Source organism: Mastigoproctus giganteus, chromosome 5 (assembly GCF_048544385.1).
Source record: "Mastigoproctus giganteus isolate SK-2022 chromosome 5, ASM4854438v1, whole genome shotgun sequence".
Lineage (NCBI taxonomy): Eukaryota > Metazoa > Arthropoda > Arachnida > Uropygi > Thelyphonidae > Mastigoproctus > Mastigoproctus giganteus.
This window is the reverse complement of record NC_143579.1, coordinates 102,312,021-102,330,992: the sequence shown is the minus strand read 5'-3', so window position 1 is coordinate 102,330,992 and position 18,972 is coordinate 102,312,021. Positions and strand designations below refer to the sequence as shown.

General features: G+C 37.0%; 1 protein-coding gene across 2 annotated transcripts in view; it reads left to right on the top strand.

The window, feature by feature from the left end:
- The window catches only part of LOC150085592 (uncharacterized), a 69,872-nt gene that overhangs the window by 31,992 nt on the left and 18,908 nt on the right, over window positions 1-18,972 (top strand). Inside the window, exons 2-4 of one of the 2 annotated variants that reach the window (XM_090373377.1) lie at window positions 564-683; window positions 9,200-9,795; window positions 10,798-10,932. In XM_090373377.1, coding sequence (XP_090229503.1) covers window positions 668-683; window positions 9,200-9,795; window positions 10,798-10,932 — 747 coding nt within the window. In that variant the 5' untranslated portion in view covers window positions 564-667. The remainder of the gene's footprint in view (window positions 1-563; window positions 684-9,199; window positions 9,796-10,797; window positions 10,933-18,972) is intronic. The other variant, XM_090373376.1, reaches the window with a different exon arrangement.

Genomic DNA, 18,972 nt, shown 5'->3' with positions numbered 1-18,972 from the left:
CCTTGCTTTCCTTTTCTTTCCCATCCATACCATTACCCCCTACTTCTCACGCTGTGTTCCTTCCTTTTCATTATTTATTGGGATAACAAGTTTTCTTGTTATCTCCCTAAGAGTCTTTACCTGTTTGTGGTCCCTGGCACAGCTCTGCGTGGCATGGGATGGGAGTCAGGGGGCAGCGGACCAGATGTTCACTGCCCTCTGGCTGTGAAGTTGCCAGGTGCCGGCACTCAACGTTCAACATAACACATAAACTTTACACACCAACACTTATTCACAATTGCTGGCTTTGGTAAATTTGCTTTTCGACGCTACTCCTGTACACAGGGAAACCCTGGAGACCGCCATAAAAAACAAAAATACCTTAAATACCTTGTGTGTGGTTTGTGGATTATAAAAGTCCTTTTTGCAACTTCCTTTGTGTGTGTGTGTGTGTGTGTGTGTGTGTGTGTGTGTGTGTGTGTGTGTGTGTGTGTGTGTGTGTGTGTGTGTGTGTGCATGCGCACATGAATACTTTTAGTTGTAATGATGTATATAAACAGAAGACCTACATATTTTTTCTATAGAACAGGCTGTTAGAGACCGAAAGTTTTCTGTGTAAAAAATAGTCTCTGATAGTAATTTGTCATCTTAGGAGATGTCTATTGAGATGTAACTTGTGTGTGCATGCATGAGCGTGAAGTCAAGTAAGTTTTTTTGTTAAAAAAAAATAAAAGTTTTTCTAATTTCGTTTAATTTAATTGTTTAATATATATTCGATATATATTTCTATTTAACTTAAAATACTAACTTTATTAACTTGATTGTATATTTTTAGATAAATAGATAAGCATTGGATTAATTGTTGCCTTGTTAAGCTGTCAAACATTTCTCATTAAAGCAGCACCTAACATAGCATGTGGCTGTGATGTATGTGTTTGTTACTTGATACGTTTCAGAGCAAATTGAAATAGAGTGACACAGAGCTGACACAGAGGGGGAAAAAGTTTCTATATTAAAATTAGACATTGGAAGCCAGAGATGCATGCATAATTGAAAATTTAATGTATATATCAAAAACGTTGAAATAGAGTTAAACAGATGACTCTCCTCAACTGGTGCAATACCACCACTTTGCTTATTGGAGGCTCAAAGTGGTGGAATCCATGTTTAGTCTCCAGAGCTAAGTTCTGGTCAAACCTTCCCCCATCTCTTCCATCAGGCAATATGATTGATGACTTTTGAAGTTATGATGAACATCATGGAGAGATCCAATCTTCCTTACATTTCGAGGGTACAGCTCTAAAACGGTGTTTGCAGGCTGGCCACTAGTTTGTACACTGGACCGAACCTATTGATAACTCTTTAGGAGCCTTCCGGATCAGCTAGTGTATAATCTTACTGCCTCTACTCTGCCAGATAGTGACTGGAGGGAGTCCAAATAGTGTGTATGGGGGGGGGATGTTGTCGAGGCCACGTTATGTCAGGGATCTGGGTATATTCTTAGCATGTGTAGGCCATATCCAAAAATTTCATTACTTCATACAGCATGTTCCCCCCCCCCCCACTTTTTCTTACCATTGAATACACCATGAATTGTCAAACTAATAGAGTAAGCTTATCTGCGAAAAGATCTAAACCTCTCAAACACTTCCTAGTTCATTTCACAAATATACGTGGTCTCAATTCTAATCTCTGCAAAGTCCATTTCCACTTGCAGTCTGCCAAACCCCATGTACTTTTTCTGACAAAATCTCAGTTATTGGTTGATTCAACTACTGCTCATCTGAGTTGCCCAAATTATTTGCTGTATGATTCCTTTCTCGTTTGAGACTTCACCGGTACTTCAAATTCATCAAATTTATTTGCTATGTTCCTAGCTTTAGTGCTTCCATTATACGTGCACATGTTTTTACTCTTAGAACCCTAATACATCCCATATATTTGCTTGTTCCGTGAGAACCCAGTAAGCCTCGAAATCCCCAACATCTTGTTTTCCAGGCTGCTACCTATTCCAATAGAAGCAGTGCAAGAATCACTTACACCTCTGCTTGCAGCTCTAGTTAATCTAAACATGTACGACTGTCATGTCCTGCTGAAGGTAGCTTCGCTAAACGAGAATAATTGATGCATAAAATATAGTCCCAATTTGCAGGAGAACTACCCTTGGAAGTTTTCTCCCAAATCAGAGCATTCCCACATGCTTTGAGCCCATTGTTTTGCTGCTCTTGTCTGAGGCATGATTTTACTCACAATTTAATTTAAACAAAACACAAAATTAAAAGATACAAAAAAATGCTACACTAGTACATCTTATTTGACAGCACTATTATTTATATAGACTATTATGTTATTTATAATCCTATTTTGACTATAAATAACATAATGTAATTATGCCATTTTAGATTGCATTATGTTATTTATAGTTTATCACAAAAATTTGTTATAAGCAGACCTAATAGTATTAGTATGTGCTAACACTATTAGGTTTTAAATAACACTACTGCCTTTCTAACTTCTTAGCTAAAAACAGAAAAATATGCCAACCTATCTGATTAGAACCGTCAAACTACTTATTTACTATAATTAATACCATGAGGCACTACGCTACAAGTTACTAATAATTAGTATCATATCTCATAATTATTATGAGATATGATATTTGTGCCGAAATCATAGATACAAAGGCTCTATGACCATTAAGTCATAACATACTAAATCGTTAACTAAATTTAAAAATAAGCTAAGGAACATGGCTAGAACTGTTAAAACTATTTACCAAACACAACATAGTATATTTATTAAGTAGAAAGATGGCAAAATTTTTCGAGAAACTTATCTCTTCCTGGAGCTAAAATGTCTTTGGCTGCATGGTTCTTAACTTCAAATCCCAACGTATACAGTGCAGAAATAAGGAATAAATCTATTTCTATTCATGAATGATGATATTTTTTATAATGTTCATTCACTTGGAATTGAAACTTTTTCAAAACTGTCAATAACTGATTTTGACCATTAGTCTTCTTTTCCAACGCTTCCTTGAGGTACGAGTGTGTGATTGTTTTAACCTTTATTTATACTTTGGTGTGAATAAAGATACATAGGTAGTAATTTTTCCAGAATTATGGTTTTGCTTTTAGCAAAATTTTTATTAAATGACAAAAATTGTCATTAAAAGCAGTCACTACTGAATAAGGTGTGGGGAAAAAATAGATGAGTGGCAAAATAAAATAACAAATTGGCATTAAATGAGCAGGGTCTATGAAAACTCAACAGAACATGTTTAACTCTTATTTTTTTGAATGAAGGCTCCTGTAGGTCTAAGTCATATTTTTATGCCTATTTACATATTGTTATTATATATACAGGGTGATTCACTACCAGTGCGACAAACTTGCAAGAGTTGTAGTGGGCACAAAGACGAATCGGAATCGCATATTATTGCAGGGTCCGAAATGCCTTCATCATGCGGTAGAGGACATTGAACGGGAGGTCGCGTGAACAGCGATCCTGCTGGAAGTCAGCATTTGTGAACCAGTTCCCGAGGCAGTAGGATGGATGAGTATTCAAACATTGAACTGGCCGACATGCACCTCGTGTATGGAGCTGTGGACTGTAACGGGCACCGCTCTGCGCTTGTACCAGGAATGTTTCCCGCACAGGCGTGCTCCTCATCATACGATTTTTGCACATGTGCACAGAAGGTTAAGTGAGACTGGTTGTTTCACGAGAGATACCATGAATCGAGAGCGAACGACGAGGACGCCAGACAATGAGGAGAATGTCCTACGTCTTGCAGAAGGCAATTCGAGTACGAGTACTCGAGCGATAGGCCAACAATTGGGTATTTCCCAATCCACTGTATGGAGGATACTGTCAACAAACCAAATGAGTTCATACCATCTGCAACGCGTCCAATCATTGGAGCCTGCAGATTATCCACTCCGGAGGAGTTTTGCTACATGGTTTCTTCAACAGAAATGGTTCGCAAATGCTGACTTCCAGCGGGATCGCTGTTCACGCGACCTCCCGTTCAACGTCCTCTACTGCGTGACGAAGGCATTTCGGACCCTGCAATGCTATGTGATTCCGATTCGTCTTTGTGCCCCCCTACACCTCCTGCAAGTTTGTCGCACTGGTAGTGAATCACCCTGTATATATATATATATATATATATATATATATGTGTAAAGTCATATTTACATATTGTTATTTAAAATTAATGCAAAAAAAATCTCAGGCTAAAAGTATTCAGACACACACAGATAGTTTTGAAAAAAAAGCTTTTAATTGAAAAACCTAATATATAGTTGGGCTACCTTTAGTCTGTATAATAGCTCCCCTTCCACCCTCTTGGGCATATGTTTTCTCAGTTTGCAGGTATTGGCTGGAATTTATCTTTTCTTTCAGTTTGTCTTACAAGTATTCAGTGTGGTATTCAGAGTATCAATCCATACTCTGAACTGTCCAGTGCAATTTTTTGATGTCCTTGTTCACAAACAAGCTCTGCATGATATACAGGGTGTTTCAGTTAAACGTTTCAGAACTTCTAAGAGGGGTAGGGTACATCCTGACAACTCGAAATCATATAGCAATGTGGGGTCGGAAATGCTTTCCTGAAGCGGTATTGTACACAGAAGTCGTCGTGCGACGTCGTGCAGCACAGATTCGATTTTCGGTCAATGTATGGGCCGGTATTATGGGAGATCACCTCATCGGACCTTACCTGTTACCGTGTCGTCTAACCGGACCTATCTACTTGATCTTTCTGCAGCAAGTATTGCCACAACTTTTGAGAGATGATCAGATTTCTGCATCGACGCAACAGACAATGTGGTTCCAACACGATGGTGCCCCTGCCCATTATAGCGGAGATATTCGTAACTACCTGGATGTCACATTTGGTCAACAGTGGATCGGACGTGGTGGTCCCGTGCGTTGGCCTGCTCGGTCACCCGACCTATCATGTCTTGATTTTTATTTCTGGGGTCATATGAAATCGCTAGTTTATGACACCCCTGTTGACAGTGCTGAGGAGCTGGTTGCAAGAATCGCAGTAGCTGCCGAAGAAATTCGAAATTCGCCTGGAGTATTCCAGAATGTTCGGATGTCCATGCGTCGAAGATGTGAGGCGTGCATTGTAGCCCGTGGAAGAAATTTCGAACACTTACTTTAATCCATGTACCTTTTGCTTCTTTTCATGTATTATTAAAACGATTTCTCACTTACGGTCTCTTTTCTTCATGGTGCTTCTGTGTACAACACCGCTTCAGGAAAGCATTTCCGACCCTACATTGCTATATGATTTCGAGTTGTCAGGATGTACCCTACCCCTCTTAGAAGTTCTGAAACGTTTAACTGAAACACCCTGTAGAATGATATTTTTGGACCTGATTATAGACATGTCCGAAAATATCACTCCACATCATGCCATCCCACTTGTGTAACCCTATAGGGTTACACAAGTGGAGTGGCTCCCTTGGGATCTGTACTCTAGTTGAAGGGAGAAAGAGAGAGGAGAAGAGGGGATATGCTAACTTGCCACATGGAAACCTGACTGGAAATGTACACAAAATAATAAGAGAAATTTGAAGAGAAATAGAGAACTATATTTCATTGCTGTTACAGTATACAGCATAAAGGTACATAGGTAGCAATATGATGTTTCATAAAGGAAATGCATTTTTTACTAGGCATAGTTCATAAATGATTTGCTAACACTTATATTGTTCTCAGAGTTCTGACTTTGCTCTCACTGTAGAATTTGAAGAAAGAAGTATTTCGAAACTAAATTTTATAAAAACTTACATATGGTCAGTGATGCATCAAAGAGTGCAATTCATTTGCAACATCATTTTCATTGGACAAAAGTCCAATGAAAATGATGTTGCAAATGAATTGCACTCTAGTGAAATTATAACTGATTTTGCATCATGTAAAGCTAACAAGTTTGCTTATAAGTTTAGAATATTAACAGTATAGATTTTTATACTTTCTAGTTTTAAGTTCATTATCATCATCAGCCATTTTCAATCCACTGCAGAATGAACGCCTCTCCAGCAACTTTCCAGTTTCTTCTGTTTCGTGCAATGGCCATTCATTTACTACCCACAAACTCGTGAATTTCATCTGTCCATCTCCATTGTTGTCTTCCAGGTTTTCTTTTAGCTCCTTGTTGGTACCTTTCTGTTATTTTCTTAGTCCATCTGTGATCATGTCTTTGAGCTATGTGTCCTGCCCAAGTCCATTTCAGTTCTTTAGTTTTGATAAGAATGACCTTTATTTATGTTTGAAGCCTAATCTATGTGTTCCTCTTCTTATCTAACAATCTGATTTTTAATATCATTCATTCCATTCGTTGCATAATTTTCAGCTTCTCTTCCATTCTTTTGGTGAATGGAAGGGCCAAAGTTTCATTCTTTTCTCTTCTCTTCTCTTTCATTCTTTTGGTGAGGGACAAAGTTTCACTTCCATAAGTCACGGTGGAGAGTATACATTGATTTACTGTATTATTTTCGTTTTGGACAAAATGGGATATTGCTCCTCAGTATGTGACTATGTTTCCTGAATGCTATCCATCCGAAATTTATCCTTCTCTTGACTTCCAGCCATTTATCATTATTACAACTAGTCCTAGATAAGTATATTAATCCACCTTTTCAATTACTGCTCCTTCAATGATTATAACCCTTTTCTGGGGCATACTTGTTCATCATTACTTTTGTTTTAGCCATATTCATGTTTAGTCCAAAATCCTTACTAACTCTGCATAACTGATTAAGATTTTCCCCTAATTCTTGGGATCGTGGCTTATGATCACAGTGATTTTGACTCTCTGTGACTTTGACCATTCACGTTGACTCCTTTCTGCGACCAGTCCAATCTTCTAGAACCTTCCTCAAAGGTAGCAGTAAACAGCTTCAGAGATATTGTCTCCTTGTTGAACTTCTTTCTTAATTTTAAATTAGCTACCGTCTTTATGTAGTCTAATAAAGGAGGTAGTGTTCTCTTATATTTTCTTCAAAATCATAATGTATGCGGTGTCTATGTCTTTCCAGTGCCCGAAACATTGCCTTATGCTGTATGGAGTCAAATGCTTTTTCATAATTCACAAATTCCAGGCATAATGGTGTTTTATATTCATTTGCTTTCTCCATTTGGCTGCGATATTACGTGAAGATGATCCATAGTTTTAAGTTATTAATAAATAATTTGAATTTTTCACCAAATTCTAAATTTTTCCCAAAAAAAAAGGGGGGGTGACCAAATAAACCTCCATTACAAGTGGTAATATGGGTGGCAAAAATTTAAAACACATACATGTGAATGATCAACTGGATTTGATCCCACCCACTTTATAGTTTGTGGGATTCAACTGTGTTAAACACCACAAACTGTAAAGCCAAGCCTGGTTGTTATGCTGTTGCTGACAGGGCCCAGTTTCATAGTATTGTAAGTATTGTATGATTGTCCAAAAATGTCCAGGTAGGTCATGGCATCATTTCTTGCAGCAACCAAAACAACTTTAGTAAAATATGCTGGATACAAAAATAAGGCTAGCAGTGTTTTTTTTTTTTTTTTTTTTTTTTTTTTTAAGGCTGAAGCATCACACATGTAAGCTGTCACTTTATACACCTTTTTGCCATCTGTGTGTCTGTGAATAAGGTGTTGTTAGCTAGTTGTTACACTGTGAGTACCTACTTCCCTACCAGTGAGGAGTCCAACTTTGAAATGGTGCCTTCTGAATAGTGGTACTCAGCTGAGAATAAGTAATAATAGACTTCACTCTTGGTAAACTTATTTGAAGTATAACACGCTGGCAACTTGTTGTGAAAGATTTCACAGTATGGAATTAGTTATAATGATGCCTGATATACATTCTGGTTTGTTTCATTTCAACTTGTATAGAAATGATGTGATTGCACTAAATTTGTAGGTAGAATAAAAGAAATAAGTTAAGAACTGATAAAATAATAATAATAAAAGTGATAAAAATATATATAGGTAAAAAATTAAGAACAGTTTCGTTGAGAATAATTAAAAATAGCTGATAGAGAGGCAGTCTGTCTTGAAAGTTTCTTGTAACCTTGTATTTTTAGCACTTTTATTTTTTATTTGTTCATAACTGTCTTATATATTTTATCATTTTACTTGTAAATTTTTATCACTTTATTATTATAATTTTATCATTATTTTCTCACTATTATTATTCTTATTTTTATATCTATCATATTTTATTGAAGTTGTGTTGGTTGTTACAAGAAGTTTTTATTGATATAGTTCCTGATGCTCAAGACTTTTTTCCTAATAACCAACCAAAATAGCTGCATACCATCAGATCACTGCCTCCCCTCCAAACTTTCTGGTCAAAATTACAGGAAAATTTCTTCAGATAGTCTCCATACCTAAACACATACATGTGAATGAAACATTGTGTAGCAAGATTCCTTATTCCATATCACCTTCTGCCATTGTTTTTAAGTCCACAAAAGGTGGGAGTGATACCACTCTCCTCTCCAAACTGCATTTTGCATTGATAACTGTAATATTGGGCATAAGTAAAGCTGCCCAATCATTAAATTCAGACTGTGCAGCTCACTGGATAGTTGTCATAATGACAGATGTTTCTGTGACCTTTTGAACCTGCTTTGTAATGTTTCCTGCATATTACATGCACGTGTTTATGGTTCCTTAAACATATTCTCAGAGTTGGTGAGCCGTTCTAGACCCTTTTTTTTTGGTTAGGTGTCACCTGTGGTCTTTCATCTTTGAATAATGTCTACCACAGTGGATTTTGAGAAGTTCAGATCGATTACAGTTGTGTTCACAGAAAGGCTGCTGATGTGGCATTCAACTACTATACTAAGTTGAAAATTTATAAGTTCTGATCTATGATCCCTACCAGATTCTGATGAATTGTTGGTTCTGCGACACAGGCAGACGGACAGACCCATGCAGTAGCAGACTGCTGTACTGACAGATCCACCACTGCATGGGGAGGTCAGGGTGGTGTGGAATGGATGTTAAGGAACATGGGGCATTCGTAAATCTTTCTGAGGGGGTTGGATTTGTAATTTTCACAGACCCTCTATATGGGCATGTCTGAGTTGTTATGTGTGCATGGAGGACTTTTGGCATTATAAATATTTGTGTTGGAGCATTCAAATACTTTTAGTCATTGAAGTTGAATAGTTTATATTTATCGTTTTTTTTTCTTGTTTAGATTCATCAGACAATCAGGCAACAAAAGCAGTCCAAACAGATCTTACAGTATCACCCAGTTTATCATCCTATTTACATGTTCCGGCATTTAAGTCTCCTAGTTCAACTAAAAGATGTGTAAAAGAATTGAATCTTCGAACTTGCCACTTTGTAAGAGACAGTTTGCATTTTTTTCCTTACTTCAAGCCTAGAAGTTTGCAGAGCAGCCCAAAGACATCTAGAATTTTGAGTATTGACAATAGAAGATTTTTAAGCTTATCAGCAGAAAATATTAGTACTACTTCTCCAGCTGGTTCTCCTGATTTAAAATCAAACACATCCTCTCCAGTTGCTTATAATACAGGAAATAAAGATATGATACACAGGCATGGAACAGGTTGCCTTCTTAGTGATAAAAGCGTTGTTAATAATCGAATGTCTTATGTAGAAGATTTTGAAAGCCATCTAAAAACAGTTCAGAGTCTATATACAAGACCAAGAGAATTAACTCCATATGAAGTGAAAAGTATTATTGCTCTTTTACATTCAAAAGATGAAGATATGTTAGTCAGAACATTAACTGCAGTTTCAAATTGTGCTGCATTTTCAATTAACCAGGTGAGCAATTTATTTAAAATATATATATATATATATATATATATATATATATCAATGAATGCATTTTATGTATCATATGTTAAGGTGTTATAGTAACTGGACATCTGCATGTTTCAAAGAACCATTTATTGAAAAAATACAGTGGATTCAGGTTATTTGGGCCACCGGTTAATCGGGGCAGCCGTTTATTTGGGGCAAATCTTAAAAAACAGAACCCAATCGAGAAAATAGCCAGGGTTTACTTCGCTAAATTGGGACAACATGCCGTTTAATTGGGGCAGGAGACCACAGCATGATTGTCTCCAACTGTACCACGTAGTTCAGTCAGATTTCCGGAGGTCACAACCATAAAATAATAAAAACGATTAGCAGTTACCTGTTTATTGGGCTTTTCTGTTAGTGCAATCTATCATAAACGGATAGTAAACTCGATCTCATTGAATTTGCGATAATACTGACAGCTGGAATTCTGTGGCTTTCAGACTGAATACAATATTTCAGATGCAGTCCTACCATTAACTTGTATAACAGAGTTATAATCTTCTCCTTAGATGGAAGGGCATAGTAAATCATTCACATGACACTATTCATCATCTTGAATACCTGCTTACACTGTATGGCAATTTTCATGCCTAATTGTGATCAGACATATGCACCCTTCTTTCCATTTATGCCTTTCAACCCTCAGTCCTCCCAGTGTATGTGTTATTCCCAGGTTGTTATTTCTAAAACGTTGAAATTTTCAATTGGCAGATAAATTGTATCAGCCATTTTTCCAGTTGATCCCAAAGCCTGTTCAAATCATTCCAGAGGAGCTCAACTAATAATCTAATAACATCTCAAAATGTTATTTCTTTTATTATAATTTAATCTTAATAATAATAAATGCATATCTCACCCCAGGATACAAACCAAGGTTTGACCTTGATAAATGGTTATAACTTATTTGAAATTTGGATTTCAAATTAAGGATTTAATTAGATTTTATTTTCCTGTTTTTAGGATCTTCTTTGTAGTGCTGGCATTTTGCTACTTCTAAAAGATCTTCTCACTCATCCTTCTGAACCTGTGAAAGTGGCAACGACACAAGCTGTTTCAAATCTTGCTGTGAATGAAAGAAGTCAAGTATTATTTCAGGTTAGCATTTTAGAAACCATGCAGTAGTTGTCAGTTATGATAAGGTCAGCATTAGGTTCCAATTTGATATGTGTGAGATTGAGTTCTGGTGCCCTACCAGAATTAAAATTATTAAATATTTATTACAGTATAGTAGGATTCGATTATCTAAACCTATAAAGAAACTTGCAGAGAGCAAAATTCACGTGGGCAACAACAAATATATCAGTTTCTAAAAATGACATTCTCTGCATTAATTAGCATTAGTATTAATTGAGGCATATGATGCAAGAAAGCAAGCTTATAGAGCATCAGCCAAAAAAAAAAAAAAAAAAAAAAAAAAGTCCCATTAGGTCACTCCAACTGCTTGTCTAGTTCAGCCTTAAATTTATTTAAGCAATTAAATTAAAATTTATTAAATTGGCTTTACTTTGCAATATTTTAACTGAACATTAGAATCAAAATCATATGATTCAACACTCACCATCAGGAATCAACAATTAAAATATTTTAGTTGTTTAACAAATTTCCATATGTTAAATTGGACTTAGTCCACTCTGTGAGCAGTGATTATTCATGCATTAAGAATTTGCAAATAAAGGAACTTTTAGATGACAGTGATCGCAGTTTACCAATGTGGGATTTTCTTAAAGATGTAACTACCATCAAGGGTAAATGGAAGGGTTTTGTTTTCCCTAAAGGTGACTATAGTGGGATCAACTGATGATGTTAAAAACAGTGAATTCTAAATGGGAAATCTTCAAGGAATTAATCTTGGAAGCTACTAGACTAAGAATACTGTTCAAGATTTAGACCTAAATGGATGTCAGATGAACTAATGAGGCTCATGGCAGAAAAAAAAACATTTGGGATGCACATAAATTATCAGGTGATACAGAAGCCTGTGGCAGATATAAGTCTGTACAAGTCACAAAGGAGGTTAGACAAGTGAAGGCTGATTACAAGAACTCCTTGGCAAAGGATGCAAAGAAAAACAGTAAAGACTTATGTAAACTCTATAAGGAAGGGGATGAATCAGATTGGTCCAACTTGATGTTGGTGGTTCGACTGTAGACGATCCTGCTCAGATAGCTGACAAACTGAATGAGTAGTTTGCATCTACATTCACACATGAGAAATTCTGTAAGGAAGGAGAGGATAAAAGTTTACTAAACTCTAACAGGGAGCTAAATGATTTTGTAATAACTGAGAGCAAAGTGGAGGAGAAATTGTTGAAGTCAAACATAAAAAGGGCACCTGGGGAAGATGGAATCTATCTAATATATATTGAAGGAGGCAGTGAGGGAAGTAAGCAAACCCTTAGTCATAATTATGAGAGCATCCTTAGATTCAGGGGAGGTCCCCACTGGGGATGTGCAAATGAGTTTGGCCCAAAATCCTGACATCCAAATTCCTGACAGCCCATAATCCTGAAAGCTAAAAATCCAACAGCCCAGAATTCCAACATTATCTACTGTATTGTAAAAATATATGAATATAATTCTATATATTTATTAGTTTTTCAGTAAGTAAAAATTTACTTTATTAGATAAATTTGGCAGAAAGAATATCAAAAATAAAAATTTTAATGACAAATACCTCTCAAAATTTGAAGATCATGTTTTCTGTTACAGAAACAAACAGTTTTAAAATACGATCAAACAAATAAAAACGACTTAATTAGTTTTACTTTATTCTATTGAATTTGATTGGTAATTTTTCAAGACAAATTTTGGTATTTGTATAGTGCATTTGAGCAATAATTATAGGTATAGCATTGAAATGCCAAAGATAAAAAACTTGAAATAAGAATACTTTCAGAATATGAAAATTTAGAGTAATGTATTTTGGCAGCTACATCATAAATATTGTTAGCATAACTAAAACTTTAACTGACAAGTACATTAGGCACGGGCTCCAGCAGGATATTTTGAAAGGGGTAACAGGTAAAAATATCCCATTTTTGAATTATTATTATAATAACAATAAGAAGAAAATGGGATTTCTTGTTAAAGACTCTGCAGTGGGAGAGGAAAGAATTCTATATACAACAAAAGTAAATATTCAACGTCTATCATGTGATCAATATTGGATTATGGATGGTACACTGTGTGCACAATTTTTTGTTAATTATATATATACAATGCATGCACCTGTCGGTTATGAAAACTATCGAATTCTTCCTTAGTTTACGTGTTGATGATGAATAAGAGTGAAGAAAATTATAAACATTTGTTTCAAGATATGATTGACTTTGCCAAAGAAAATGAAATTGAATTGAGATCACAGGCCGTATTAGCTGACCTGGAATTAGCTGCAATAAATACCTCCAAAGGTGAGTTCCCTAACATGTCTAATAAGGTCTGTTTTTTCCACCTGGAATAATGTGTTTGGAGAAAAATTCAATCAAGTGGACTGGCATATCAGTATGGCACCAATGAAGAATTTAGTTTGCTGCATTGACATTTATGTGCCTTTGCATTTATTCCTTCTGGTAAGATACCACAAGCATTTAATGTTCGGAAGCCACATTTACCGAGGGAAGCTAGTGATGTTGGTAGAGTGGTTTAAAGATGATTATATATATGGAAGAAGTAGGCGGTTTACATAATGGTATGGTAATTTGCATTCCACCATTATTTCCACCAACATTATGGTCCGTATACGATTCCATTCAACTGGGAATTCCATGCACCCAAAACAGTGTTGAGGCTTGGCATAGAAGATGGGCATGTATAGTTGGACGAGCACATATTGGTGTATATAGGATCGTTGAGGAATTTCAGAAAGAACAGCAACAGGTTGATAACTAGGCTGAATGCATACTTTGTGGCGAATCCTGTCCAAAACGCAAGAAGGCAACAGTCAAGAGAGAAATGAGAATAATGACAGTTGTGAACGATCATGAAAATAAATCTGTGATGGATTACCTTCGCGGTATTGCACACAGTGTATCTTTATAAATATTATTTTACTTTATGCTTACATATAAAGTGTGTGTTGTTTATTCATTAATATGATATAAAATATTAACATTATCATATACTGTTTGCATAACTGCAATGTACATGTTTCATGTGTTCAAATAAAATTTTAATGTTTTTAGCAGCCGTTTTGATTACATGAAAAACGTTTTTTATCGCAAACAGTTTCTGAGATATGGATTCTAACTTTGTTTTTTAAAATACAATCGATATGTCAAGATTTTCGGCTGTCAGGAATTGGGATTTTCGGCAGCACCATGTGCAAATCTATCCCCAATTCACAAAGGGGATTCAAATGGTGACACAAATAATTATAGACCTGTTAGTTTAACTCCTGTTACAGGGAAAATAATGGAGTCACTGGTTAAAGATGTGATGCAGGATCACCTAAACAAGACTGCGGTAATATTTCAAACACAACATGGGTTTGTTAAGGGGAAATCTTGTCTTACCAATTTGATTGGATACTATGATGTGGTCACAAAGGAACTGGATGCAAAAATTAATTTAGTATCATTTACTTGGATTTTAGGAAAGCTTTCGATACTGTTACACATGGAAGACTGCTGTACAAATTGTAGCGGTATGACATTAAGGGCAAGTTGCTGCAATGGATAAAGGGATGGTTGAGTGGGAGATGGCAGAGAGTGGCAATAAATAAACACTGCTCTACGTGGACTAATGTTATTAGCGAAGTCCCCCAGGGTTCGGTGCTGGGTCCATTATTGTTTTGGGTATTTATTAATGATATTGATGAAGGTATATCAGGCTTAGTGTCCAAGTTTGCAGATGATACAAAGATTTCAAGGGTTGTTAATAACAGTAAAGATAGTATGCTACTGCAACAGGATCTAGAAAAGTTAGGCAGATCAGCTGAGAAGTGGCAACTGAAGTTTGACATTGACAAATGAAAAGTACTGGATATGGGTAGCAGTAACCCAAGAGAAACATATGAACTGTGTGACACTACGCTCAGGGAGGTGGAGAATGAAAAAGACCTGGAGGTAATTGTGCAGTAAGATATGAAATTCTCTGAGCAGTGCAGACAGGCTGCCAGTGCAGGTCATGCAGTTTTGTCAATGATATATAGGAATTTTGCTAGCAGAGACAAGGAGGTGATTATCCCTTTGTATAAGGCAATGGTTAGGCCACACCTTGAGTACTGCATACAGGTCTGGAGGGCTCATTTTAGGAAGGATGTAGAGTTGCTATAATGAGTACAGAGAAGGGCAACAAGATTGGTGAGAGGATCAGAATGGTGCTCTTACCAAGAGAGGCTTAACTCCTGCAAGTTGCAGCATCTGGAGACTAGACACCTGCGAGGTGATTTAATTGAGGTGTACAAATTTGCCTTTAGCCAGCGGGTAGTTGATTGCTGGAACAGACTTCCATCTGTTGTTGTGTAAGTTGATAGCTTAAATAAATTTAATGCTGAACTAGACAAACATTTGGAGTGACCAGATGGGTGAAATGTGAAGTTTTTTTGTTTTTTTTTGACTGATGCTGTATAAGCTTGCTTTCTTGCATCATATGTCTCAACTAATGCTAATGGTAATGCATGTGGAGGTGCACATGAAGAATTTTCAGCTCTTGGGAACAATAAGTTTTTTGTAAAATTTTGCCATCTTTTTGACTTAACATTAAATTGTTTTCAATAAATAGCTTAATAGTCTTAGTCTTGTTCATTAGCTTATTTTTAATTTTAGCCAAAGATTTTGAAAGTTACAACAATTTATGTAGACCCTTTGTATCGGTGATTTATTGCAAATGTCATATCTTGTAACTTATACTGTAGTGTGTGGTAGGGGAATTCTAGTGATTTAATTGTGCTAAAAGTATCTCGATAGTTTTAGTCATGTAGATTGAAGTTTGATAATTTTATTATGTACTATAATTAATATATAATCATGTAGGTTGATGTTTACTAATTTTATTATCTGTTATAATTAACTTATAACTTTACAAACATAATGGTGTAACATAATCCATATAATGTATACTTGATCGGCTAGTCCGTATTGCTAGGCTCACATGGTAGAATTTTTCTCAGCATGGTCTGTGCATGTTAACTTAAATAGAAAGGGTGGAAGAATATTTGCTGATGCTACAGGGCAGCGTTAGGTGGGTTCGAAAACTGCTAGCTTAGTGGGGGGGATTCACAGACATGTACTTGTTAACAGGAGAGATTGCTTCTACAGGGATGGGATACACTTAAATAGAAAGGGTGCAAGAATTTTTGCTGATGCTGTCGAGGCAGAGTTAGGTGGGTCGGAAAAATGCTAGTTGGGGGGGATACAAGGACTAATAGATTAACAGTAGCCACTGGCAGAGGTGGAAGTGATTCTTGCACTGCTTCTATTGAAATGAGCAGAAGCCTGAAAAACAAGATGCAGGATATTTCAGAGACTGCTGAGAGTCATTGCGGTACAAGTAAACACATGGGTTGTGTTAGGGTAGCCAAGAATAGAAACAGGTGCATGTATACCTGCGTGTACACCAATGTTAGGAGTTTGGTAAATAAATTTGATGAATTTGAGGTATTGCTCAAAACATCAAAGGCAGATATTGTTGGGATATCAGAGACGTGGTGTCACACAGATATAAGGAATGCGGAACTGGAATTTGGGGAATACAATGTGTATAGAAAGGATAGACAGGACAGGAGGGGAGGAGGGGTTATGCTATTAGTTAAGAAACACATAAAGTCCAAGGAAGTGAAGCCAGTCGACATCGATGGACAGGGCAGTGTTGAGTCAGTTTGGTGTGACATAAGTATAGGGAAATCAAAATTGAGAGTAGGACTGTGCTATAGGCCTAATGACTCTGATGAGTATAATAAGATATTGTATAGGGAAATAGAGTGGGCCAGTAAATTAGAGAGTCTTATAATGGGGGATTTTAATTTCCCAGATATTGACTGGAATTTGGAGGCTGGACACTCACACACTAGCAAGGCTTTTGTGGATTTATTGGATGATTGTTTTCTACATCAGCATGTTTGTGAGGCAACAAGAGGGAGCAATACTCTTGATCTGATTATCAGTAGTGATTCTTCATGCATTAAGAATCTGCAGATAAATGAACCACTAGGTGGCAGTGATCACAGTGTGTTGAAGTGGGATTTACTCAAGGAGGTAACTACCATCAGAGGTAAAGGGAAGGGTTTTGTTTTCGTAAAGGCGACTATGATGGTCTGAGACAGTATTTAAATTCTATACAGTGGGACCAACTGATGATGTTACCAACAGCAAATTCAAAATGGGAAGCATTCAAGGAACTAATCTTGGAGGCTACCAGGCTTTACATACCAACTAAGAAATATTGTTCAAGGTTTAGGCCTAAATGGTTGTCAGATGAACTAATGAGACCTGTGGCAGAGAAGAAAAATGCATGGGATACATACAAATTAATGGGTGACATGGAAGCCTATGATAGATATAAGTTGGTCTGTAACCAAGTCACAAAGGAGATTAGGCAGGCAAAGGCAGACTACGAAAAATCCTTGGCAAAGGATGCAAAGAAAAACAGAAAACAGTTCTTTACCTATTTAAACTCAAGAAGGAAAGGGATGAATCAGATTGGTCCACTGGATATTGATGGTTCAACAGTTGAGGATCCTGCTCAGGTGGCTAACAATCTAAACGAGTATTTTGCATCTACATTCACGCATGAGGAGTTATTCAGGAAGGAGAATGATGTAGGTAAAGTAAACATTGGCAGTGAGCTGGATGATTTTGTAATAACTGAGAGGAAAGTGGAGGAGAGATTGTTGAGGATAAACATAAAAAAGGCACCTGGGGTGGATGGGATCTATCCAGTTATATTAAAGGAGGCAGCAAAGGAAGTAAGCAAACCCTTAGCCATAATTATGAGAGCTTCTTTGGACTCAGGGGAGGTACCCATAGACTGGAGTTGAGCAAATGTGACCCCAATTCACAAGGGAGGATCAAAGGCTGACACAAGTAATTATAGACCTGTTAGTTTAACTTCTGTTCCAGGTAAATTAATGGAGGCACTGGTTAAAGAAGCACTGCAGGATCATCTAGACAAGAATTCAGTTATAGCTCAGACGCAGCATGGTTTTGTTAAGGGCAGGTCTTGCCTGACCAATTTGATTGGATACTATGATGTAGTCACAAAAGAACTGGATGCAGGGAATAACTTTGATATTATATATTTGGATCTTAGAAAGGCTTTTGATACTGTTGCACATGGAAGACTGCTGCACAAATTGGAGCAGTGTGGCATTGGAGGCAAATTGCTGCTATGGATAAGGGGATGGTTGAGTGGCAGAAGACAGAGAGTGGTAATCAATGGACACTGCTCAACGTGGACTAATGTTATTAGTGGAGTTTCTCAGGGTTCAGTGTTGGGTCCGTTGTTGTTTTCGGTGTTTATGAATGATATTGATGATGGGATATCAAGTTTAATGTCCAGGTTTGCAGATGATACAAAGGTTGGCAGGGTTGTTAAGGACACCACTGACGCTATGCTGCTGCAACAGGATCTGGAAAGGTTGAACAGAATGAAAAGGACCTGGGGGTAATTATGCAGGCAGATATGAAGTTCTCTGAGCAGTGCAGACGAGCTGCAAGAGTAGCTCATGGTGTCTTGTCAATGATATACAGGAATTTTTCTAGCAGGGATAAGGAGGTGATTATTCCCTTGTATAAGGCAATGGTTAGGCCACATCTTGAGTACTGTATACAGGTCTGGAGGCCTCATTTCAAGAAGGATGTAGAGCTGCTGGAACGGGTACAGAGAAGGGCAACAAGATTAGTGAATGGAACAAAGGGTTGCTATTACGAAGAAAGGCTTAAATTTTGCAAATTACAGAGTCTGGAGACCAGGCACCGGTGAGGTGATCTGATAGAGGTGTATAAGGCTTTGAATGGTTTGAGCATGCTCAATGCCAATGGGATTCTTCATCTTGCTCAGAATAATCAGCTCAGAGGGCATAAATTCAAATTGAGGAAGGACGGATGTCGGATAGATGTGCGGAAATTTGCCTTTGGCCAGCGGGTGGTTGGTTGGTGGAACTGACTTCCATCACTTGTTGTTGAAGTTGATAGCCTAA